Source organism: Dicentrarchus labrax, unplaced genomic scaffold, assembly GCF_905237075.1.
Source record: "Dicentrarchus labrax unplaced genomic scaffold, dlabrax2021, whole genome shotgun sequence".
In the NCBI taxonomy this organism is placed as follows: Eukaryota; Metazoa; Chordata; class Actinopteri; family Moronidae; genus Dicentrarchus; species Dicentrarchus labrax.
This window is the reverse complement of record NW_026136715.1, coordinates 2,385,911-2,412,107: the sequence shown is the minus strand read 5'-3', so window position 1 is coordinate 2,412,107 and position 26,197 is coordinate 2,385,911. Positions and strand designations below refer to the sequence as shown.

The 26,197-nt window shown below is 40.3% G+C and overlaps 1 protein-coding gene across 2 annotated transcripts in view; it reads right to left on the bottom strand.

Moving 5' to 3' along the window:
• Positions 1-4,050: 4,050 nt before the first annotated feature.
• LOC127377866 (PDZ domain-containing protein 4-like) overlaps positions 4,051-26,197 on the bottom strand; it is a 54,628-nt gene continuing 32,481 nt past the window's right edge. The window contains exons 7-18 of one of the 2 annotated variants that reach the window (XM_051426142.1): positions 24,498-24,596; positions 24,004-24,066; positions 19,458-19,628; positions 14,659-15,152; positions 14,344-14,524; positions 13,218-13,656; positions 11,670-12,093; positions 11,466-11,536; positions 10,705-11,051; positions 8,194-8,334; positions 7,795-7,907; positions 4,051-6,489 (exon numbers count right to left, since the gene is read on the bottom strand). In XM_051426142.1, the coding sequence (XP_051282102.1) occupies positions 6,246-6,489; positions 7,795-7,907; positions 8,194-8,334; positions 10,705-11,051; positions 11,466-11,536; positions 11,670-12,093; positions 13,218-13,656; positions 14,344-14,524; positions 14,659-15,152; positions 19,458-19,628; positions 24,004-24,066; positions 24,498-24,596 (2,787 nt within the window). In that variant the 3' untranslated portion in view covers positions 4,051-6,245. The remainder of the gene's footprint in view (positions 6,490-7,794; positions 7,908-8,193; positions 8,335-10,704; positions 11,052-11,465; positions 11,537-11,669; positions 12,094-13,217; positions 13,657-14,343; positions 14,525-14,658; positions 15,153-19,457; positions 19,629-24,003; positions 24,067-24,497; positions 24,597-26,197) is intronic. The other variant, XM_051426143.1, reaches the window with a different exon arrangement.

The following is a 26,197-nucleotide window of genomic DNA, read 5'->3' as shown; positions in this document are numbered from 1 at the left end:
CATTACAGCATCATTGACTTGATTATTGATTTTTTGATCTTTTAATTTAGTAATTTAGAAATTGTTCTTTTTTGTTCAAACCGTCAATCTAATCTGACAGTTAGTACATTTGGAACCACTGTGATGTAGGACTTGTTTTACTTGTGTATACAATACATTTTAGTATTCAGGAAAGGCACAGGGCATGGCTGCTTTCCATTTAGGTGCTCTAGTTCCAGCAAGCTCTTTGCAGGTTGTTCCTCATCAGACCAGCAGCTGTCACTGTACACCACAGTTTTTCAGCAGGTTCTTACCTTATCATTAATCTTACAACCTTTATCATATGTACAGCCTGGTTTTACACAGCCATCAACTGAACACTACACAGGAAAATCCAGAGGTACGGGGTTGTGCCAGCATTGGGGGAAAAATCCAACTCTTAATAATTCCATAAATGAATTGTTTCATAAAAAAATACTAAAACAAGACAGAAATATATAGTAGTATCTTATCATGTTCTTTTTAGTTGTACTGGCATTATATATAGTGCTGTATTAAAGGCAGGCTACAGTAGTAGCATGTGGGTGTATTATCATCATTCACAAAATCTCCAAGATAAATCTAACATTATCATATATTTTTATTATTAAAAAAGAAAGTGTGTGTTCATGGTAATGAAGGAAAATTTCACACAGGGAAACCGTCATGGAGCTCTGTGGCACAGGGTAAAGATACAGACAATAGTTGTACATGCGGTATATTCATTGTTGGTTTTGGTCTTTTCATAGATTTTTTGAGTAATTTGTCCCTTAAAGGTCCAGTGTGTAAGATTTTGAGATATTGGAAGAAATGGAATAAAGACATTTTTCTCTACAGAGGGAGCGGGTCCTCTTCTACAGATGGATGTATTAATGAGAACTGGATACAGCATCAGAGGTGGGGCTCATTCATTCCCATGAAAGTTGCTCAGTGGCACATGGAGCCAAAAAATCAACTTCCTGCTGTAAAGAAACTAGCTAGCTGAAATCATACTGATGCACCATTATACAATTCCTCTGTGCAAACAAACCAGGGTATTTCCCAAAGTGTCAAACTATTCCTTTAATTTGCAGTAATTAAAAAAAAAGTAATCTTTATTTTCACCCAAAAGGACTCCCTCTCTCTCTCTCTCTCTCTCTCTCTCTCTCTCTCTCTCTCTCTCTCTCTCTCTCTCTCTCTCTCTCTCTCTCTCTCTCTCTCTCTCTCTACTGTTTTCACTGCATGTCTCTCTGACCTGAATAACTGTTGGATAGGCTCAGACTGTTTTGTCCATTGTTCTGGTGGAATAACGGGGGTTTGTCTCCGTCTGTCAGCTGTGATTGATTGGTCTCGTCACCGTGGAGATAGAGTGGAGCTAATTCTCCGTCGGCTGCCTCCATCTACCGTTCTCTCGTTCAAGCTTACCCTTTTATTTGGAGTTTATTTCACCCTCTGAAAGGTCCAGTGTGTAACATTTAGGAGGATTTAGTATTGTCAGAAATGGAATATAATAATCATTAGTATGTTTTCATTAGTTTATAATCACCTGAAAATAAGAATCGTTGTGTTTTTGTTACCTTAGAATGAGACGTTTTTATTTACAGAGAGAGCGGGTCCTGTTGAACCACCGTAGTTTCTTTATCGTGCTTGTTATCATGAGATAACGTTATCTCCATAAATTCAATCATACTCCAGCAGCATCAGGCTGAAGTACACAGACTTTTTTGGTTTTGCGTACACCAAACTGGTTGACTACAACTTTCTTCATCCAAAAATGGCTGATGCACCATTATACAATTCCTCTGTGCAAAGCAAAACCAGGGTATTTCCCAAAGTGTCAAACTATTCCTTTAATTTGCAGTAATTAAAAAAAAAAAAATGTAATCTTTATTTAAAGAGAGAGCGGGTCCTCTTATGGCAGAGTCCATCATGTTGAACCACCATTTTTCTACAGTAGCCCAGAATGGACAAAACAACACTGGCTCTAGAGTGGGCCTTTCCCGTTTTTCGAATGTTTTGTGGCCACCGTAGTTTCTTTATCGTGCTTGGAAAGGTAGGGTGAAGAAAGGGAGTTGCAATCTGCAACTACACCTCTGCTGCCAGACTCTCTGTGTCCATGCTGAAAACGCAGAGAGTCTGGTGGAGATTTTACAGTCAGTAAAGTAAAGTAAATTCACAGTCGTTTGTAATAGTTTCTGTGTGGTACCTGTGTTGAAGCCAAGCTAGCAGCTCAGCAAGGCTAACTCTTCCATATGTGTGTGTCTGTGGGGGGGCGGTCAGTGCGTGCGATCACCATCAGGGGAAATGATCTTTGCTGATTCCTCTACCGCCATCTAAAGCACAACTCTGAACCACTGCACCAAAATCCTAAGAATCCTAAAAATACAAAGTCAAGTGTTTGTATTAAATTCAATTTGGGACTATGTATTCATATCTTGCACTGCATTGTAACTGCACTGTGAAATTGTATTTTACTGTAACTTTCTATGTGTTTCTATCTTCTCTTTTTTAAAACCTTTTTATGCATATCGTTTAATATTGCCTTGTGTTTCTTTTATCTCCCTTTCTATGTAAAGCACTTTGAATTGCCTTGTTGGGTGCTGTACAAATAAACGCGTCTTTCTCCATCTGTACATTTTCAGGCATCCTTTCAAGTCCTTTGTTTTACATTTCTTGTGCTGTGGCACAAAGAAGAATGAGCTTTTCTTACATGCTGTCATTTATTTTTCTTCTTTCTTTCGGTCTACTTCTCTCATCCTCCTTCATTAACTTCTTTCAGCTGACTCCCACCAGTTCTCTTCCTCTTCCTTCCCTGCTGATCTTCAAACTCCCTGAGCACCCTGAGCTTGTAACTCACTGGGCTGAACCATCTCATTGTTCCTTTCTTTCCTTCTAAACCCTGCGTTCAGCCTGTTACACCCTTTTCGCTCTCTCTCATCAGTGCAAAGGAGGGATTTAGTACTGCATCTTTAATTTTTCCATGTGCAGTCAGTGTAACAGCGCTGATTTAAGTTCCTGGTCTCTCTCAAATCAAATTATCACAGCTGCCCCTGCTGAACAATAAACACGAGTTTATTTTTTATTTATTTTACAGTTTTTCCTCATTTGCTTATCTCGGAAGTTACATTTTGGAAACAGTTTGCAAACAGGTCTAAACTGAGAACCATTAAAAAATAACCCTAACCCAAAAAAAACCTATAATAAAACAATAATTTAACACTAAATAACAGTTACAGTAATAAGAGAAAAAATAATTTTGAGTTGGTATTCTAGCTTCAAACTTCAGCAATTCTTTTGCAGAAATATTTCAAATATATAACTTGAGGAAAAGGTTGCTGTCATCATCAATGGGCTCTAAAAAGGGAATTAGAGGAACTGCAGTTTTTCTTACTTCTGTGTTGGCTTCATTTGATCAGATGCTTTCCCCCTTCACAAGCAATTGTTAAACATTGGTTGCACGTCCAACCCAGTGTTGGAATCCTTGTGAGTGAAATAAAACCACACTTTAGACTGTCTAGCTCGGCATTTTAACCGCGTTTAAGGTAGCTGCTAGCTAGCAGTAGGCTACCTGTTGCCAGAGCCATATAGAGAGAGTGTTGCTGTAATGTTAACTAGTGATGACTCGTATGATGATGCCTCTGTTACATCAGAACCAGAGGGCAACTATTCTGATAGACACCTCTGGTACCAACACGAAGAATTGACATCTGTGTTGTGATTTGGTTCGGGAAATACCAGGAACCGTTGCCATAGTGGCGCCATGTTTCGGTACCCAATCCAATGTTAGTATATCATTCTTTATTTTCAAATGTTTTTTTTAAATAAAATCTTCTAATAATCCCAATTTTTACTAAATCTTACTGTAATCTCATTGTCTTTTTTTTATAACTGTAATGGTAACCATTAGGCCTGATCAGATCAACATCTTCAAGTCATTTGCGGTCGTCCCTAAAAGAAAGGAAAGATTTAAATCTTTCAGTCTTGCTATCAGACAACCTGACATGTGCTGATGCACTTGTTAAGTGACTGAAAGAAAGAAAAGGGAACACTTCATACATTTCACTTCATTTTTGATTTAATTTACTCAGCATTTTTCACATATTTCACTACTAAAAATTGTCTGCACAAGGCTTTGTACACTACACCACTTTAAATTCAAGAATTATGTCCAATAATCCACAACGTTCAATACTTATTTCATGCATTTCGTTACTCAGTATTAATATCTCATTTTACACGGGTCCAAAACAATGATGGGCACAACCAGTCTCCTCTGGGGTCAGAACCACAATGTGAACCATCCTTCAGACAAGGAAAAAAGAACATAAGCAACTAAATTTAATATAAATAATTTAAAATATAATAAAGCTGAAAAAAACAGAGAGACTAATGTCAACTCTAAAACGAGCAGAAAATAATAAACACATGGGTCAGGTGCCGGCGTTGTCCTTAGGAGTCTCAAAAGGCATCCCAGGAAAGTGCTTTGCAAATAATGAACCTGCAAATTAAAAGGCAAGTAAAGTAAAAGAACACTTTGAAACAAATTATGTCCTGGAAAACACTGAACATCACAGGTCAATGAGATCTGACTGTCGGATATAAAAGTGGGGATTTTTCTTTTAATGCACATAGTGGTTGAATACTGAATGTTTGTCAATCGTACAATCTTCCACTGTTTGTATGAATAATTTTTTTAATACTGTCAATATGTTTCTGCACCAGCGTCACCATAAATTTCTGTACATTTATTGTCTTCGGAGAATAAAGTCGCTTAGATTCTGAGACGTGAAGGGAAAAACACTCGACTTTTCCTCTGAATCTTCAGAAACTTATTTTTTCCTAAATATGAAAACAAAGCACATAAAGTTCGAAAGTTCATCTCTTAAACGTTGTCATCCAATCTACATATTCTGTTGAGCACATCCGTACTGCACGCAGTGGAAACTGTATCATCACGTCACACGTTAGGCAGCGGAGTGCACTCAGCCCTAAAGAGCCAATGTACCAGCTAGGGTTGAGTCAGTACTCGGCTGAAACAAGTATCAGGTACAGATAATGTAATTTTTGATGTGTATCATCATGTATCAACAAAATGTGTCAATATCCGTACTCGTAAGTATTGAAACTTTTACATTAGAAAAAAACTTGTTTTGTAAATATTTCTTTCACTTGAGTGATCAAATTTTACTTCGAAGTTCAATTCTGCAAATAGTTTTCTAATAAATATAGCAATTTCAGGCTTAAATGAACAACTTCAGTTTAGTCCCACCCACTTCCAGTTTAAGCACCACCCACATCTTGCTTAAGCCCTGCCCATTTCGAGTACAGGCACAAATACAAACATATTAGTTGGATACAGATATAGATAATGATGTACCCACTCATCCCTACCAACTGTACGTTAGCTACAAGCTAGCTAGCATCCAGTCTCTCTCCTTTTTCCTCTCTGGAGGCCAAGATTCCAAAAGATTAATTCAAAAGTCTTGCCTCAGTTTGCGCTTCCCACCCATGTCTGTCTGAACCTGTTCAGAGAATAGTGTCTCCACCTGCTAGTCTATCGTGCAACATTTGATGGGTCAGAGAACCTTTCAAAGATGTTCCCTCCATAAATGTATCTTTACTAAGTTTGAAGGTACGCCATGAAGGAGAGATGTTGAAAAACCTGGTTTATATCAGATGTTTTCTTTACATCACAGAAGTTTGGCTCTGAGACGTGAGTCCTGATCAGGATCCAGTCTAGTTCCAGTAGAAGAGTTAAGCAATGGCGCTTCTTTGGCTGCAAAAGAGGACATCCAACATCAAATCCCAACATCATGAGTTCCCAGATTCAGCCAGGACTTCTTTTCTAACATAAAAAGTTGTAAAGTAATTCGACTTTTCAAGCAGTTTTTGGGCTTATTCCTTTTTAGAGGCTATTGCCGCTTGTATTCCATCGCTGCCTTTTCAGGGCTATTCTCTGACATTTCCACCATCTCCTGTTGCACTCGTTACGTCTTTGTATCTTCCTTCTTCTCTCCTTTGTCATTCTGCTTGTACTAAGTACCTAAGTGTTCAACATTTAAATATCTCCTCTTTTCATCTACCCTCTCTCCAAATTCTCCTGAGTCTTAAGTCTTTCACTTTCTTTTTAACAAGTTTCTTTCTTCCTTCAAGCTCAGAGAAATCTGAAGCTTTGATCTTTTCGTTCCAAGTTTTTATTGTCCATTTCTTCCCTCTTTTCTCCTCTTGTCTTCCTCTCTGTTTGCAGATCACACAGTAGTCACAGAAAGCAGAGGGTTGTATATTTTCTTTCCATCGGGTGACCTTGAGCCATGAGCCAGCAGCTCCTGGATGGTGATCCAGTTGTCGAGGATGCGGCGATTCCTCTTCTTCATGATCTTCTTCTGGCTTAGTAACAGGATGTTGTTGCTGGGGGAGTCCTGTCGGGAATGAAGCTGGGCGGTCTGGGATGAAAGGGGGTCATCAGCGCCCCCTGTCAATGATGAAGTGTCCCTGGACATAAAACCAAACACTGATTTAGACCAACATTATAAACCATTTTAGTTTTACACATTTGAATATGCAGCCCCCAAAAAGTCCTGAAAGATTTTTTTATCTTGTGCACACAAGGATCTAATACGCTGGTCGAAGAAGGTAATAACTTATCTTGAACTCAATATAAAGAATATTATATTTTGGTGGACTTTGGGGGCTCCGTATTTAAGTCCAGTCCATGATGAATTACTGCCAAGCATATTCCAAAGCACACCCTGAACCTGCACTGAAATATGTTTTTGTCACTGGCTCAAATGACTTCCTGTAATGGGATAAACTGCTCTAAACTAGTAAAATCTGTTCTGATTAATCCCTACAAAAGACATCTTGTACAAACAACATCCGTATCTATACATTTTTTCTATACTGCCAAAAAAAGAAAATAAACTGTTAAACCAACTTTACAGCTTTGTGCAGCTTCAAGGCAGCCATTTGTTTCCATCAGTCTCTAAATGTATGCAATCATTGCTTGGTAGTGAGCAGGGACAACTCAAAATTGTAGTTTGACTGCCTGAGGGCAACTAGTCACCTTCTTTCAAACCTTTCTATGCAAATGTTGGTTTTGAATATAGCTTATAAAAATGCCTTTCAGCAGTGAAATATTTTAAGAAAGCTCTAAGTTTTCACTTGCTGCTTCAGATAAAATGTTACTGAAACGCGTCTCAGTAAAGTCCAGTATCATTCCTCATTTTGAGCCCAGCAACCTCCACACTCAGGTCTTCACAGGTGAAGGGGATGATGCTGTATAAGGTCTATGGTTCAGTGTTTAGGTCTTGGAGTGAGTCAACCTTTGTTTGACAACCACCAACAGATTTACTGTTTGTTTTAGTACTTGGAATCTCCCTATATTATGTTTGACTGATGGATTATTGGTTTGGATTAATGAGAAGCTGTTGGGATATGTGATGGATTTTTACAGCACAGGGCATCTTATCAGCTGAAGGAGGTAAGAGGATTTTGTTGTTGACATTAATCTCTGCATCTAATGACGTGCTGGTGGACACACTCAGAGCTCTTGACAGTGACAAATCACAAAGAAAACAATTATTTAACTGATAAAAATGCATTAAAAATCTCCCAATAATCTCTACCAACCTTTGTGTAAATCAAATGTATAACTACATTTAAATTAATTAATCTTAAAGTATATCCCGTGTTCTCACATTGGTGCAACTCCATAGTCCATACTGCGAAGATAAATTAGCCACTGTTTTCCTTAAGTCATTTTTTCTTTTTAAAATTTTGGAAAGAACTGGACTCCACCTGTCTCCTTTGAGGTACTCCAGGCGGCTCTGCATCATGAACTCTCTTCTTCGGCGGTACTCTCTGGCTCTCAGCAGCTGCTGCTTCCTCTCCTCTTTGCTCCAGTATCGGCCCTGTTGAAGCACAGTTTGGAAGACGTTTTGAGTCACACTGTACGTAGCCCGGGTGTAGAAATAAGGGATTAACATGATTTAGTCCCAAATAAAGTTAAAAGTCAAGTGTGTAGGATTTAGTGGCATCTAGCTCACCTCACCCTCCCATCCCCTTATACACAAATTAAAAAATACCTATAAATATTATATTCCATTTCTGCCAATAGATCCTCCTAAATGTTACACACCGGACCTTTGAAGTAAAGAACCCAAAAGCCCCAATCTTTCAGGTCTACACTCAGTCTACCTGTTTCATTTCACTGGCAGCATCGTCGTCAGTCGTCATGCCACTGCGTTCCTCCCTGATCTTCATGGCTCTGGCCTTCAGGAGACGATCCCTGACCGGCCGCTTGGCGACGTAGCGAGTGCCATCACTCCGGATCTTTACCTGGACACAAACAGGACAAAGTCTAAAAGTCCAAAGTCTAAAATTGAGCATTTAGAGGCAGAACAATACGTTTCCTTTAAGCTCACTGGGCTTTAATTTGGCTTTATAAAGTCGTGGTGCTTTTTTCTATCATTACAATTTTCCATGACTCAGTCAATGTGTTTCTACTGACTTCATATTATTATTTGTTTTCTATCTAATTAGTGCTTTTTAACCCCAGTCAAGAGCACCCATTTCTGCCAATGCAGTTTTAATAGATAATTATTGAGTTCATGTTTGAGTTCATGTTTGCCATTTTGCTATGATGGTGTGATGTTTTTTTACAGTGGTGTCAAGGAGGGTTCAAGTCCATTATAATAATAACAAAATCAATTTATATCACAATATACAAAGTAAAAACTACACAAACATGTTATGTACTAGTATTTTCGATCACACTAAACCAAATAATTCATTTTTAGTTTAAATCTGCTTCATCGTTTTTTTGGATGGTAGAATTATGTTTAAAAAATATCACTATGACAATATGACCACAAGAATAATAACTTCCACAAAAAGTTGATTTATGATGACACTGAATGAAGACCAACCTGTGCACCACCTGGATCGACTACAAGAAAGCTTATGACTCAATGCCCCACACGTGGATACTGGAATGTCTGGAACTGTATTAGATCAACAGGAACCTAAGGGCCTTCATCCAGAACTCGATGGGAATGTGGAAGACAACCCTAGAAGCCAACTCAAAGCCAATTGCCCAAGTCAACATCAAATGCGGCATATACCAAGAAGAATCCTTTTTGCACCCCCTATCAGGCCCACAAAGAGGTACAAGAAACCTGCTCTACATGGATGACATCAAGCTGACAAAAAAAGAAATCGCTCGCTGATCCACACCACCAGGATCTAAGCTCGACATAGGGATGTCTTTCGGATTGGACAAGTGCGGCCGGATGGTCTCAAAGAGGCAAGATGCAGACTGAAGGGTTGACATACCAGATGGCAACATCTGAGACAGCTCCAATCACATAGTAAGGCAGGCCAAAAGTCAGCTGAATGGCAGGAACAAGATCCAAGCCATCAGCACGTACGCACTACCAGTCATCCGATACCCTGCTGGGATCATAAGCTCATAAGAAGGAGATGAGCCACAGATATCAAGACAAGAAAGTTCCTCACGGCTGGAATCCAGCACCCTGAGACTGTACACTAAGCGGAAAGAGGGAGGCCGAGGACTAGTGAGCATCAAGGCCACTATCCAGGATGAAACATCAAATACCCAAGAGTACGGAATCAGAAAAATGGGCAAAAGGATGAACTGCTAAGTGAATGTCTCAGGCAACAGAAACCCAAAAATCCGAAACAACCTGGGGGACAAGCCCTACGCATGTACCACTCAAGAAGATGGCTGAGAAACTCAAACAGCACAGAGGCACTGATCATGGCAGCACAAGAACAGGCCCTAGGTAGAAGAGCCATAAGGCCAAGACAAGAAAAACTACCCAAGGGCAAACTATGCAAAGATGCCTCTGAGACACCACAAAAGGGTGTGCTGCCGGTTCAGCGTACATGGAGAGACACAACAAGTGGCTGGAATAGTGTACAGGAACATCTGTACATATGGAAAGGGCCGCACCACAGAGGATGGCTGAGAACAACAGGGCCAAGGTGCTGTGAGACTTCAGCATCCAGACTGACAAACAGGTCCTGGCCAACCAACCAGACATAATGGTAAAGGAGAAAAAAAAGCGGTGGTGGTAGAAAAAAGAAGAGAAAAGGCGGTGGTGATAGATGTGGCCATACCAGCAGACGCCAACATCAGAAAGAAGGAACACGAAAAGGTTGAAAAGTACCAAGGGTTGAAAGAGCAGCTGGAGCAGATGTGGAAGGTAAAAGCGAGAGTGATCCCTGTGGTAGTAGGAGCACTCGGGGCAGTGACCCCCAATCTGGGGGAGTGGCTCCAACAGATCCCAGGAACAACATCAGAAGCCTCAGTCCAGAAGAGCGCAGTCCTAGGAACACCTAAGATACTGTGCAGAACCCTCAAACTCCCAGGCCTCTGGTAGAGGACCCGAGCTTGAGGATGACACAGATACCACCCCAAGAGGGTGCGAGGGAAGTTTTTTTCTGTATAAAACCAAGCAGGTTTCAATCACTGCACGTCGATTTTTCCAGTCCACTGAAATGAACGAACCAGTTCCACACGATCTTTGTGCAGCTGATTTGTAAAATCTGGGCAAATAGCCAATGTAATTCATCATTATGGTCAATATTACTAAAAGCTGGAAGGTAAGTTGGCAACTTTGCCTAGCTAACCTAGCTAGCTAGCTAATTTCTCTTTATCATTATCAGCATCATCACACCATTTACCTTCCACTCCATGCGTTGTGGTGAGGCAGTTGGTGACGAGTGCGTCAGCCCAAGCGGTAAGGCAAGTCCTAACCGCGAGGCGCCTGTATGATGGTCCTCCAGTGCACAGGGGGCGCTGTTCACACTCCTGGGGCTGCCTGGGCCACTGCTGCCTGTGCCCATCCCTCTCTCCTCGCCCTCGGCCCTCACTGTGTCTCTCACTCGGTCCAGTGGATCCACCAGGCCCTCCGAGGGCAGGGTCATACAGCTCTGGTAGCGCTCTAATGGTTTGTTGTGGCTGTGGTGTCTTCTGGTGAAATAGGGACTGGACTCTGCACTTCCACCTATGGGCCTGTCAGTGGCTCCACCTGCAGAGATAGCAATACAGCTTAACAGTCAAAAACCAGAACCAAGGAGGAAACAACATTTTACCAGAGCTTGGGGATCAACAGGGGTCCTTGAATGGGGTCCCAAGCAAAAGGAAGAATAGTTTCTCATCTGGAAGTTGGAATAACAAGAGAATATGGAGTTGGCAATTTTTAATTGATTTTAATTTATGATCATACTTTGATCATTGACTATGAAGACTTTCTTATCTTCAAAGCTAGAAATAAAAATACTCTGAGGGGATTCCTTCAGACACATTCCTTTCAAACTGGGGTCTAATGTGCATCTACTGTGGAGAACCTTGACAAGAAAAAGTTGAATTATAACACAGTAGTTACAGCTTCAGCAGAGTTAGCGGTTGAGGTGCTTAAACTGGAGAAACATGCATTGTGTACCTGCTCTGGAGCCCCGGCCTCCATCAGCCACACCCCTTCTTGACGATGACCCCACTTCTCTGGTCAGAGACCTGATGGTGGCAACAAACAGGGCACAATATCCAACATTATTTATACATAAAACAAAAATATGCATGCAGCTTTATTAAGTTTAAACTGACAAGATCTGTTAAAATCAGTAAAAAACAAAACAATAAAGGAGACCTGAACTTGGAGGGTGTAGAGGGGGTGGACCTTGAGCTGTTTGCCACGTTCCCATTGGCTGTTTCATACTTCCTGTAAGTGGTGGGGGAAAAAGAGCAGCTGAGGTTTGAGTGGCGTCTCTCTCTGTCTCGGTCCCGCCTGTGACGCCGTGGGGTAAGGGGGGAGTTCAGAGGTGGGAGGCGACTGAGGGGGAGAAGAGGAGGTGGAGACATCAGTCGTCTCCCACCTTCATCTTCCTCTTCGTGGAGAGGCGGGATCTGCTCGGTGCTGACCAACGGCGTACTCCGGCAGCTCTCTCCTCCGGTGTTGTAGGCGCTGGTGCTGTCTTTGTCGTCCGACCGCTCTCGCTCTGGGAGCTCGTTGATGGCCGACAGCTCGTGGCGATGAGGGTCGTTATCATCATCGTCATTATCATTATCCAGACCTACAAATAAGGAAGTTTTGTTTTTCAGTTCCGAGGTTAAAAACTAATTAAAGTAACGACAATCCACATATTTATATGTGATTAGAGTTAATTTAAGCACATTCAATCGTTTTCTTTCAAATTAAGCCTTTCTGCCATCTAGTGGTTAAAAAGGTGAGGTAACGCTGCACTGTAGTGCAGAATGACATCAAAGAGCAGGTGTGGTCACAAGTGCAAAATAAGAAGAAATGATAGAACATTTAGCTGTAATAGTAAGTTTATGTGACATATGTGGACATTTGTTTAGTATTGTATCTTATCAAGGTAAATGCTAATTAAACAAAAGACCACAATGCTGTTTGTGCGGATAATTCATAAGGAAGTAACTGACTCAATGAGGTTTGTTAAGGCAAGACCAGAGATACAGGAAGATGTATAGTGTCACATCTTAAGTTGGCTAATGTTGGAAAAATGATAGCTAACTAGCTGACTAACCTATATCAATTGGTATCAGATGGAAAAAAAAAACCTTAATAATGCTGATGTGTTGCCATTTTAGAAAAACTAATGAAACAAGTGCAGATTTCCTCATTATGTTGATTTGAAATGTAGAGGCTGTTCAGGGAAATATGCATAATTGCTTTCTTGCCGAGAAATAAACAAAAATATTGATGTCAGTCTCATCTCTATAGGCTGAATATGAGCCTTTAACTTTATCGATTTTTACATGGTTACACAGCATCCTGGTTTCTGATAATCTGTTCAGTTGTGTCTTGATCTGTCAGTGTGTTCTGCACCAACAAAGATTAAAAGCTCACTTGTTTAATAGAAAAATAAGAAATAAAGAAAAATAAAGTGTAAAAATGACAGGTTGTGGTTTTAAGGTGGGTTGTGTAACGGACTATTTCGAGGCCCGGAGCTGAGACTATATCTGCTGGTTGCCTGGCAACCTCACAGCAACGACAAGACACAGAACCCCCCCGTAAAACCACAACTTTTATTCTTATAAAATAAAATAGGGAGGGATCTCAAAACATCTTCTTAAAATACTCCTATCTGGTTGTAATTCACATTTCCATGGATACTGAATGGGACAAGATGCTAGACTTTTCAACAACTGACGTTTCAGTTGTTGTCGTGGTTACCTGTTTCGGGAGGGCCTGGTCGCCCTGCTCCGACCACCACTGTCTCCTCCTCCATCATCCAGGCTTTCAGACATCTCTCTCTGAGCTGCTGCATCTTTTGCGCTCGGAGAATGTTGCGGCACTTGAACTCCAGGTGGCGCAACTCCTCCTCGATCAGCGCCATCTCGTGCTCACTCAAAGTCACATTGCAGTTCACGTCCACCACTGAAGAAGAAAAGGAATCTTCCTCCTCTCCTTCCTTCCCTGGCTGCTTCCTCTCCTCCTGATCTTTCCTCTCCCCTTTGACGTCCCCCGCTGCGTCTTTTTGCTGTTTTTCATTGCGTCTCTCGTACTGGCACTTGATCTCCAGCAGCTCCTGGTATCGCTGGCACTCCTCCTCCGTCAGACCTGGCATCATCATCATTGTCAGAGCGGGCTGATGGTGATGGTGGTGGTAGTGCTGCAGGTCAGAGGTCAGGCGTTAGCAGCCAGAAACCAACATAGAGGCCACAGAACCACAGAAGTCTTCCAGTAATCATTACAAGTCTAAATCTAGATGTTATTTTTGTTCGGGAGAGCAGCACTGATAAAATACCTTTTGTGTTTGATTATTTGCGCTTTCTGAAGACAAGTGAATGCAAAATATTTTCTTAAAACAGACCATTCTTACTCAGCCTGAATGGACACTCTGGGTTCATTTTACTCAGCTGAAACAATCTAATGAACTGTGATGACAACATTTCTTGTGTATTCAATGCTAAATACAATTTACTAAAGCCAACTACTGTCAAATTACAGTTGTTTTATCTCTTTCTATCCAGCAGCGCTGACCACAGTGGAAGCACTGGTCGCAGCGCTTGTTGCTATGAGACGACTGACAGCCCAAGTGAAGTGCAACATTTTAGATAATAGCTTAAAGGTTTTTCTCTGTGCTAAAGCACATACATTATCTGAGTCTTTAGGGTCATATTAGTTCTACAAAGAGTGAGTCAAGCTATATTCCATATTTTTGATCTTGAACTTTTGTCCTTGTGCGACGATAAAAAATGTGTGCTTTTTATGGGAATTGATGAAAATAAGTACGATATACAAAATCATACAATATCAATACAGACCTATCCTTTCACAAGACCTCATTTTAGTGTACCTTGTGGTGGTGATGGTGGTGGGGACTGTACGCTGCTCCACCTGTTCCTCCTCCAGCTGCCCAGTCAAGGCCAGGGAGGGAGTCAGAGCTGAGCTGGAGGTCTCGCAGGTGGAGGAAGGGAGGGGTGGTGTCTCCTCGCCCGGGACTGGGGCCAAGGCCAGGGCTGGGTCTAGGACTGGGTCTGTGTACAGGAAACACAGAGGGGTCTGCTAAGGTACACTAAAACTGAGTATTGTTAGATATGAATCTGAAAGTTCTTCCCGGTATTTGCATTTGTTACTGAAGTCAATTTATCGTCTAACTCCCCTGTCCTACCTGGGGCTGGGTCCCGGTCTGAACTTCCTGGTGCTGCCTGGTGTGTTGGTGGTGTTGGTGTTACAGGCACTGGTCTGATCACCCAGCAGGTCGTGTTCGGACGACTCCTCGTAGCGTGTGCTGTCGTCGGTCCGGCCCACTCCGCTGTCCAGCTCCTGGCTGTTGCACAGCAGAGGAGCCAGGCTCAGCAGAGGAGGAAGGGGAACAGGTGGGTCTCTGTCCTCCTTTTCTCCTCTCTCTCCTTCCTCCCCATCCTCATCCTCTTCCTCCTCCACAGCCACATCACCCCCTGCACCCTCTCCAACTCCTCCTCCTCCTCCCGGGCAGGACAGGCCACCACCTCCTCCTCCTCCTCCTCCTGTCCGGCAGAGGCGATAATAGCCAGAAAGGTGAGAGGAAGTGATGGAGCAAGAGGAGGCTTGAGGGTTTGGGTGGAAACTTCCTCCTTCCAGGGTCAGCTCCATGTCCTCTTCTGGGTCAACAGGGTTTTCATTCTGGAAGGACGCAGAGACAATTAATGCGAAGATGAAAATAAGCTGACATTGTATAGCTCATCATTAAATTATTGAGTGTTAATGGCTGTAATCATGTAAATGACAGTTAACTCTTTTAAATAACCAAGTTGACCTTCAAAAAAACCGACCCATGTCCACTCCAAACGGGAGCTAAGACAACTCACGCACTCATTTAATCAATCTACAGCTGCTTTAGGAAGTTACTGAACCTTTTTAAAAATGAAATGAAATACTTGTGAGGTGTCTTTTTAAAGATTCTGTCTTCAGAAGAAACAAGCAGGCTTTGAGCTGAGGTAGTACTGAAGGAGACGGACTAACACATTGTTAGTTTGAGTGTTTTTAAATTTTTAAATGGATTGGATTTATTGACAAGAAGAAAAATATGAATTAGAATTTGTGTTGGAGTGGTGCATTTAGTTGTGATATTATATCAGTTTTGGTCTTTACGAGTAATCAAATGTGTGTGAACCAATCTTCTTGTGTATCCATACCATCCGTGTGTGTGTGTGTGTGTGTGTGTGTGTGTGTGTGTGTGTGTGTGTGTGTGTGTGTGTGTGTGTGTGTGGAGTGTGTGTATGCGCGCGTGACCTTGATGGAAGAAATTAGGTCACATGGGATAAATATCCTCTCCTCTATTTCCTCTCTTCATCCATCATCCTCTCATCTCTGCATCATTTCCTCTATCTCTGATACTGCTCCCCCTCTGTCTCGTTTCAACAGCATTTACAGCAGGTTCTGTTCTTCTGCCACTATAAATATTTCACCATCTGCTCAAAATCACAAAGTAATAGAAAATATAACACCAGTCAATAACAATGATTTTTCTGGCTGGAAACACTTTGATTTTACTGGCTATAACCATCTTTTAGCAGGTAAACCAAAAGAATCTTACAGTCTGCAGCATGTGTTTTTTGCGAAATGTATTCCTTTTTATTTCGCCCATGTTAACTGGCAGCTACACTGCTCGCATGAGCCATGCAGTTCTCAGCAAATATAGACAGAGAAATTGATCTGTTTATAGTCATATAGACACTCTCCCATGGACAGTGAGTCCAAGGGATATGGGCTTTCCAGAGCTTTCAATAACAGTCTCTAGGAAATAGTAGTAGTAGATATAGTGGCATCTAGTGGTGTAGTTGCAGATTGCAACTCCCTTGCTTCATCCTCCTATTCTAAGTGCAAAGGAGACACTATGGTGGCTGCAAAACTTGTGTCCTTGAAGGAAGATACTGACTTGTTTCTGAACACCTTGTATGGCAACTTCTGCCGTCAGTGTGAATGTGTGTGAAAGGCTGAATGTGACATGTAGTGTAAAGCGCTTTGAGTGGTTGTGAAACTAGAAAGGTGCTATATAAATGTAGTCCAATCTGTTCCATTCTATAATCTGCACAGTAGCTGTCCAGATATCTTACTCTGGGGTTAAAAAGACAAATGTACTTCACCATAGTTTACCCCACCGGAAAGGGCGATAACAGACATAATTCATATAAATACATTATATAACGTCATTCAGTGCATTTCTGCTCCCTCTACCTTTCATCATAGCTGCTCCACTATCACTTCCTAATTTGTTATTTGCTCAGTCAATAAAACATCCATCATATCCTGTTCCCTCATTACAAGAAGATCTGACTGGCTGAAGTGTTAGAGCTGTCTAACGACTGACTGACTGACTGACTGACTGACTGACTGACTGATGGCTCATTTATTTAGTTGACATGTTAGTGTACACACACGCATGCAGACACACCACACATTCATCAGTGAATATCTATGTGTGTGCGTGTGCGTGTGTGTGTGTGTGTGTGTGTGTGTGTGTGTGTGTGTGTGTGTGTCTTTTAAGTGACGTGTATGAATATGCCGTCATGCAGTTCCTCCTCTGTCAGCAGATGTGGACACACACTCTGGGACCAGCTGTCATTCTAGATACATTTATCGTGTGTGTGTGTGTGTGTGTGTGTGTGTGTGTGTGTGTGTGTGTGATAACACACAGAGTACACACACACACAACCATAAATGTTACGTATATGACATTCATGTTATGAAGAAAAGAGGCTGAATGTGAGTGAATGCAGACTGAAGCTGGACGTGTTGGTTTCAGACCCTTAAAGATAAAGCAGAGATTGGCATTCGCTCAACAAACTCACTGTGAATTTCTAACAAGTGTCATTATTTCAGTTATGATGGTTTAGTTAATTTAGATGTTAGCCAGGTAGCCATGTTGTTTGCAGGCTGGGAATTCATGTTTGCAGTGCAAATAAAATATAGTTTTAAGTTTGATATAAATGTGATGGAATTTTTCCTTCTTTATATTCGACTGAAATAGTAGTGCTATATGCCACCTGAGCACCAACATATATCTGTAAGTCATCTAGTTCTTTTGAGAATTTCAATTACAAGCAAATCATCAATCAGTTCCTTCACAATAAATATAAAGTATAATTTTAGCCCACATAATACTGTGCAGTATTTCAACAATACTAAAAATCAATGTTATTTATAAAAGTGCTTTTATAATTTATAAAACACGTCTCGAAGTTCTAAATGCTGTCGGTTTCCCCTCCATTGAGTGAAATCCTGCAGGTTGTGGCTGCTGACTTTTTCAGTGGTGTAACTGGGAACTGGGTGTGCTTGTTGTCATAGAAATGGGTTGTGATGTTTATTGTAACTTGAGATATCTGCAGCCTTCCCTGTTTATCACACAAGCTGCTTCCAGTGTTGATAAGCTATTAGTTGTGAAGTGTAACCAATCAGTTTTTGTCTGTGGCTCAAACCGTGATGGGTTGCACTGCTACTGGGCTACATAAATTAAAATTGACTTGACAAGGACTAACCCTATGTAAGTTGAATTTTTGTATGTATGTATGTATGTATGTATGTATAAGATTTAACAAACTGTAAACTGTTAACATTGAACTTCAGGTCACAAAACTGCCCAAAAATTAAAGAGACATTAACAAAGACATAACCTCATGGATCTGCACACTTTCCCCTTTTTTTGTACCCAAAATACAAGTAAACCAACTCTACCCATCTAGACTGCATACCAAGGCTCAAGCTCTGGTTAGTTTTGCTGCACAACCAACATTATACTGTGTGGAGGGCAGAAAATTAGAATAAATCTGGTCAAGGTTTGGCCTTATGGTGGCATTTTGAGAAATATCATGAGGTCAGCAAATGTTGTGTTTACAACTGTTAGTGTCAGGAGATCTAATCATTTGAAAATGTAAAGTTTGTGATAATGGTAGTGCTATAGGACAGGTCACAGGGTCTCCAAAATCAATCAATATTTGAAAAAGGGAAACACATTTCCTGCCCAACCAGCTGTTAGTTTTCCATATGCATGTTAGTCACAGACGGATGGATAAATGAACAACTAAGCACAGAAGGAGGTGAACATATGACATCCCTGCTGGAGGAAAGTGGGAACCAAACTTTCCTCTGCTGTCGGCCCCCCGCAAGAGCAGTGATATGAGAAGAAAGTAGGTTAGTGAACTAGGCTGCAGGCGGGCTGAGTGATGAAACAGGAGACACTGTTAGACCTGAAGTTATGGATGTGATGACTATTTCTGGACCTGAAAATGAAGAGAACCAATCTCACAGGAAGCGATTCATTCTATTTTAAAGTGGTGAAGGGATTTGATTGACCAGTTAGTCGTTGGTGGTTCCTCTGTTTTATATCATCATAAACTGAATATCTTTTGTTTTCGTGGTTTGTTGGTTGAAAAAACAAGTGATTTGCACCCAAAACCAGCATTTTCCACACATTTTTAGATGAAATGGAACATACCCTTAATGTGTTCATGACCAATGTTGCAGATAATAAATGCTGTTTTGTATCAATAATCTAAATCTGCAATACAACTAGTAAGTAATGTCAAATAAATGTAAATTAAAAAGTAGAGTACTGGCTCTTAAAATGTAGTGTGTAACTGTAAAGTAGCATTAAATGGAAATAGTTCATTTACAATGAATTGAGTTACATTTCACCACTGTTGTCATGCAGATTGGGGCAGATTCTCATTATAATGTTAAATTACTTAGCTCCAATTTCATACCTCTGAGTGTCTGGTTGGTTTTCCCGCCTGTGAACAAGCGATAATGCGCACTACAACAATTCGGAACATGCTTGGGTTGAATTAAACTTACACAAACTTGGTGGTGTGGGTAGGCCACAGAACACCTTGTAAACCCTCTAATAGACCTGCACGTGTCTCTCCTGTATAACAGAGGTATTAGTTTCATCACTGAGAGTTAACCTGTAACTTTGGTTTCTATGGTTACCTGCAGTCTGCATTCCACAAGCATTGATTTAGGAGAGTGCTTTAACTGCGTTGTGTCGTGTGAAGTCACCTCTATATCCGGCCTGGCCAGCAGCAGTGAGAAGTTGATGCTGTCCTCTCTGGTCAAAATGGCCACGGCTTCTTCTCTGTTCTGAATATCCACTCCGTTGATCTGGAGGGGTTGAGGGGAGGTAAAGGGATCAGATTCATTAGTAAAAGTCATATCATACATACAGTACATGGGCATGTTCGTAGGCAGAGATAAGACAATATGGAGTCTACACTCAATGGGGCCAACACAACAGTATTTTTCATTCAGTTTTAGCCAATTAATTAACCTTTTTTATTTTCCTTCCACAGGTAGCCAATAGCTTCTTTTCATTTCTCACAATGTGTAAAATCTATTCCTATAATGACTTGAACAACGTTGCTAACATGCTGTAGAGCTCAAAGAATAAGTCTGTTAATCGATTAATCACAAGACAGAAAGATGATCAGCAGCTGTTCTGATAATCAACTTTAATTTTTCAACCAAAAATAGTGAAATAATGCCTAATATTTCGTGCCGTCAGCTTCTTTCGCTGCGAGGATTTGCTGCTATTCTTTGTCATATTAAACTTGATGGACCAGTGAGTAGATTTTGTGGCATCTAACTGTTTAACAGTGCCTCACCCTACCCTTCCAAGTGCAAATGAAAAACTACGGTTTGAGTTTTTTGTACTTGCTGTACACTGCATTTTTATTTTAGGGCACTTTATACAATACAGAAGAAAATATTGTACTTTTTACTGTGATAAATGTATCTGTCAGCTGTTACTTGTTAATTTGAAGGTTATGCATACAATATGTGTCCAGTTTATAATATGATTTATTATTGTTAAATTATTGGTTAATTATTATAGACAGTATACAAATTGCTTAATTTTGAAGCTTGAACTCAAATTCTTAAAACAGAAGAACAAACAAATTCTCTTTTTATGTGAGGTGTCACAGAAAATATGACTTAAAAAGCAACATGTATGAACCATGTGACAGGTGTATATGATATTATTTGGCTGTACTGTGTGTAATGACAGGTATGTTCCCCAAACTTGCAGACAGACGCCACATCTTGGACTGCCTTGGGAACGGGAGCTGACAACATTCATCCGCTGCCCGGTAACCATGGCGATGCCAGGTGCTGCTCGTGGTTTATTCTTATCCCATTTTACCTTAACCTTCTCCCTAACACTGCTTCCTTGAGGTCGTCAGTCGCGAGGGAAGGTCAGATGATAATGAGCGAAGAAATGTCAGGAAGATAAATGTATTCACGCTCGTTTTTCATCGTCTAGATCTCTTAGAAAGAACACATGTGGGAGTGCAGCTTCAGAGCAGAAACAAAAACATTGTTTTAACAGGATATGAAAAAGGTTAAATTCCTAATTAAACTCCCACCGCTCCTCTTACAAAGTAAAAAACATAAAATCACAGCAATTTATGGCACTTTGTAATTCTTTAGCATTAATTATAGGCAGACGGCCACCCACCTAGAGCCGGGGTCTGCTCGAGGTTTCTGCCTCTTAAAAGACAATTTTCCTCATGGTGGCAACTGTTGGGTCTCTGTAAATAATTTTTTGAAGGAGTACGGTCTAGACCTGCTCTATTTGAAAAGTGTCCTGAGATAACTTTTGTTAGGAATTGGTTACCTAGACTGTTACATAAGTAGTGGTGATAGTAAATTAGCATGTATTAAAAAAATTTTGTACATAAATACTTGTATTGTCACATCCTTGTTCAATTAGGGAGCCCACCAGTTCTTTATTAAGTTTCTATTTTATCCAAATTATTATTAATAATAATTAATAATATTACGGCATTTTACAAAGAGATTTGTTAGAAAAAAGACACACAAACGGGTAGCACAACCCTTCTCCAGGACGCTTTATGTTTTCATCTTGCCTTCATCAGGATGGTTGTTGTAGCAGTACAATACAATCAGAGGAAGTTTGTCTTCCAATTGAAGGAAAATGTTGCACTTTTTGCTAGGTTAGCAACTTGCTGTTAAAGGCTCAAGGTCTGTCAGTATTTTATTAGCAGTTAACATTCATTGGGTAAATGATGCGTAGCAGTCAGCAGAAATGCAGAGCTGTGAATGAAGAATATTAAAGCTGAATGTGACTTTTGCTTCTTTCTTCTTTTTTTTTTTGCTTTGTAAATTGTTGATAAGAGGGTGAATGAATATTTAATTGTGTATCAGTAGTAACAGTAATTAATTTTCCAACGTTCATAATACAAGATCTTGTTGTGGTCTGATATTATTAGAAGACTATAAGGCTATAGTGCTATGTGGTTACACAATAAAAGGATGGTAATATCTTGTATTTGTGTGTTTAAGGAGCTCCAGCATTGTGTATAATCAATTAATCTTTTGTGAACCACTAGTGGCATTTTGCTACTTTAGATCAACCATTTTACAAATTAAAGGAAAGAAAGTGTTCGTAAGGTCCAGAGCAGCTTCAGTATGATTGTCAGAGATTCTTCATGTATTTTGAACTCTACTGAAGGAATGAACAGCGTTCTTTCAAAATATATTCTCTCTTTTGTGTTGACGGTGACAGTGGACGCTGTCTGACATGTTGCTCCAACATTTCTCATTAGTGTTCAACCACCCTGAATCTCCTGAAGGCCCACTAGAACATCCTGAGCGTTAAACCTCATAAAGAACCACTAAAACCTAAAAAGACCTGTAGAATCTCTTCAATTACCAATAGAACCAACCTAAAGAACATCTAAAACTTCACCAATGGCTACTAAAACCTCCTACAGGACCCATAGAACCGTTTTTTAAACCTCTAAATCCTCTTAAAATACCCCTTGAACCTTCTTTAGATTCTCAGACAAATGTACTTGGGTAAAAATAAAGTTAAACACAACATGAAGTGTGTTACAGAACTTTAACCCAGGTTCTTTCTTTAAACCGTCACCTGTTGTCTGAATATCTTCAGTACGGCAGTGTTCTCTCTCTCTCTCTCTTGACTGACAAACAGAGCTGAACAGTGCGGTGGTAACACAGGGTGACAATGTTGTCTCACCCTCCATCTCTCTCTCTCTCTCTCTCTCTCTCTCTCTCTCTCTCTCTCTCTCTCTCTGTCTATTTTTAGGACAGCAGTAACTGGGCTGCTGACAGCTCTCGCTGATTGGATAAGACCGTCCCAGTGGTTCCAGGTATAAATTTACATAGTTTGATCTGAAACTATTCTTAACCCTGAGAGAGCCTGTTCATTTGGCAGAGGACAAGTTTGTATTTTCAGTGTGCAGAAAATGTGCTTACCTTAATCTGAAGGTGAACATTCAATATTTATGAATACAGAGATTTTTTTGCACTGTCATCAGTGGCTTAAATGAACTGTGGTAATTTAGAAAATTCAAAAGTCTAAAGTTTGTCCTAAATTGGAAGCTAAAGGAAAAGTCAAAGGGTCATTAAAATCAAAAGGGTTTTACTTCTGGGGAGCATGAGCCTGATCAATCTGTGAATTATTTGTTATGACAAAGAATTCCAAATTATTGGTCCAGTGTGTAACATTTAAGAGGGTCTGTTGGCAGAAATGGAACATAATATTCATAGGTATGTTTTTATTAGTGTATAATCACCTATAATCATTGTGCTTTGCTGCCACTGTAGTTCTCATTACCAGGTCATCAAATCCAGACATCAGCAGTGTTCAGTTAGTTGCAATCTGAAACTTCACCACTAAATGCCACTAAATTCTTCAAACTGGTCCTTTAAGAGTCAAATAAAAAAAAAAAAAAAATAAAATGTCTTTCCTCTGTTGTCATGGAGATGGTTGATTTGTTATCATATGACCCACATTCAATACATATATTGGGTCCTGTGATAATAACTGCGCAAACTACATCCCCAGAAGAAGATTGTGAGTTGTCGTTGAAAGCTCTTTAAAAAAAGCTATTGCGTGGACCCTGGGAAACCTGGTCTCACTCCCAAATCGTCAAATTCAGCTGCTTGGTCAGTGGCCCTCTGCTTCAAAATATGACGCTGTAGGTATTCCTCTAGCGTCATTTCTATACCTGCCTGCCATCAAATCCAAGTGATGTAGTATAAAGAGCGAGCATATGGAGCTGGTGGGTGGATGGCTCAAACAAACACAGATCTTAGATTTTGTGCTGTAATGTCAAGTATGTTAAGTAATGTTTTATTACTTTATTTAAATTATATCAGGTACGCAACAAAACAACGTACGTTTTATTCAGGTACTTAAATTATGTCAGGTACACAACATAACTTACAATCTTTTCTTTGGATAAACAAAGTTTTATTTGCAGTCAAGTTTTAATTGAATTAAGCAGGAATTGCATAGAACCTGTACTATAACAGACTCTAACCTATAACCCTAATCCAAGTGCAATGCTTTCATAAGGAAGGATTTTTAATGTTTTATCAGTGTTTGATGCAACCCAAAAAAAACCTCTCAATTGTCCAGATCTATGGGAGGGTTAACAACGTTCCCAATAAAGACAGAAGAACTAGAACTAAATTAATGTTTGTGTACCTGTAGTATTCGGTCACCCTCTCTGATACGTCCATTCTTTGCTGCTATGCTGTTTGGATTTACCTAAAGTGAAAGTGAGAGAAAGAGAGAAAGATAAACAAAGCATTAAGAATGAATTAAGAAACAGATAAATTAATAATGATTGAATGAATCCATTAAAGAGTATATTGGTATAAGCTGACTAAATGAATATAAAGAGTGAGTAATTGGTTGGAGGAATTATTCAAAGGATAAGATAATGAATAAAGTGATAAATGGATGGATGTAATAAATAAATGAAAAGATTAGAAAATATATGTATGAAGGTTGAATGGAAAATAGTGATTAATTGACTGAATAGGAAATGGAGTAACACATTTATGAGCTGTATTAATGCATCATGCACAGAGGAGTGAATAAATAAATGAGACAGTTGGATGTTAAAGGAATGGGTGAATAAGCTCTGGAGAGAAGGAAGAGTAGAGTAAAGGGATGAAGAGTAGATGTGTCATCACCTCTCCAACATAAATCCCAAGATCCTCTTCGTCATCCGTCCTGTAGCAGACTGTCAGACCCAACTTCTCCTGCTGACTGGATTTGTACAGCTCCACCTCCTGGAGGAACAGAGGAAGGCCTTTAGCAAGTCTTGGTTTGTCTCAAGCTTTAGAACAAATACAGTCTTATGACATCAGAGACTATGTGGCCCTCAGTGATTGGCTGGGACTACGAAAGACCAGTTGCCACCGTCGAAGACCAGCTGACACTATCAGGACTAGTTCGGACCATTGACTCTATATACCTAAATATCGGCCACATGATGGCTCAATCAAAGCACATACATGTTTTGGTTTCTGTCATTTTAGGCAGTTCTGATGTATGTAAAAGTTTGGTTTTAATTAGTTATTTTATGTCATATAAAGAGGGTTTCACATCTTGATTGACAGCTGAGCTCTGCTCACAGTTCGGCCGGGTATATGGCCGGAGCATCGTTATCGCAGCTCCAACCCCGATCACTATTGCACAGACTCTGGCTAGTTTGGAAAACCAAAAACCAGTTAAGACCAGTGTAACTACACCCATCAATTCTGTTTTTTTTTTAAAAATGAGACCAGCAAAGGACAGAAAAAGAATCCGCTGGAGCTTTTACAGTCACTAGAAGCACATTCACGGCCGTTTGTCAATGTTTCTGTGTTACCTGTGTTGTAGCTGCACTAACAGCTCAGAGAGGATAACTCTCCGGTATGATTGCAGCCTGAACTAACGCGCCAAAATAGAAAAATATTAAGGAGAGGGTTAGCAAAAACTAGCATCAACTACTGTGAATGATGTGTCTCGATTCTCGAGTACTCAAAGCTGTGCTCTTCCTTTATATAAATGTCATGACTTTAAGTAGTCCTAAATGTTCGACTCTGTTTAAGCATTGGCCTTACAAGATTTAGGGTGATTTATTGATGTGCAGATTTGTCAATTTTAACACCAGCCATTGATGTTTTTCATCACAGAACAGTCATATAATGTAGTTTACAGCTCAAAGAATACGTTTAAGTGTAGAAAGAGTATACCTTAGACCAGCAGTTTTTACCATCATTGCACCACCAATGGTTTTAGCTAGAGGGCATCAACAGAGGAATGTAGCAGAGAGGAGGAGGTGATTTAGGGAGGAAATGAAGGATGTAATCCAAGGGAAAAGTAGGACATTAGGAAGTAATTTGAGGGGATATAATGATGGTAGCGATTGGTAAAATGAATGAGGGAGGAAAGAGATCAGAGGACTGAGTGAACACGAATTTCAAAATGAAGAGAAGGAAGCGATTCTGGGAAGTCTCTTTGGTCTATGAGCCAGAAAGCGCACAAACGTTTCCACTTTGCTGACTTCTTTAATGACCAAACAGGCATTTGTCTCAGGAAACAGCAGTGAACCGACGGCGCAGAAACAAAGAAAAAGTGCCATTCAGCTAAACACAGTGGTCCATTAGGCATTTGTAAACTGAACTTAGAGCCTCTTTTCGAAGGTTAAGACCACTCTGACCATCACTCTTCCTGATTTTCTCCAGCAAACATGACAGCTTGTAGAAGTCAATTTGTTTCAGTGACATTTCTGAAGGCTGTGGATGGTTTTGCAGCACAAGCAGAAATGTCTGTATTTCCATTTTCCTTCCTCCTCTGAGTCTTTTTCCATCCACCAGGTTTTCATGTAATTGACCCCTTGCTCAGT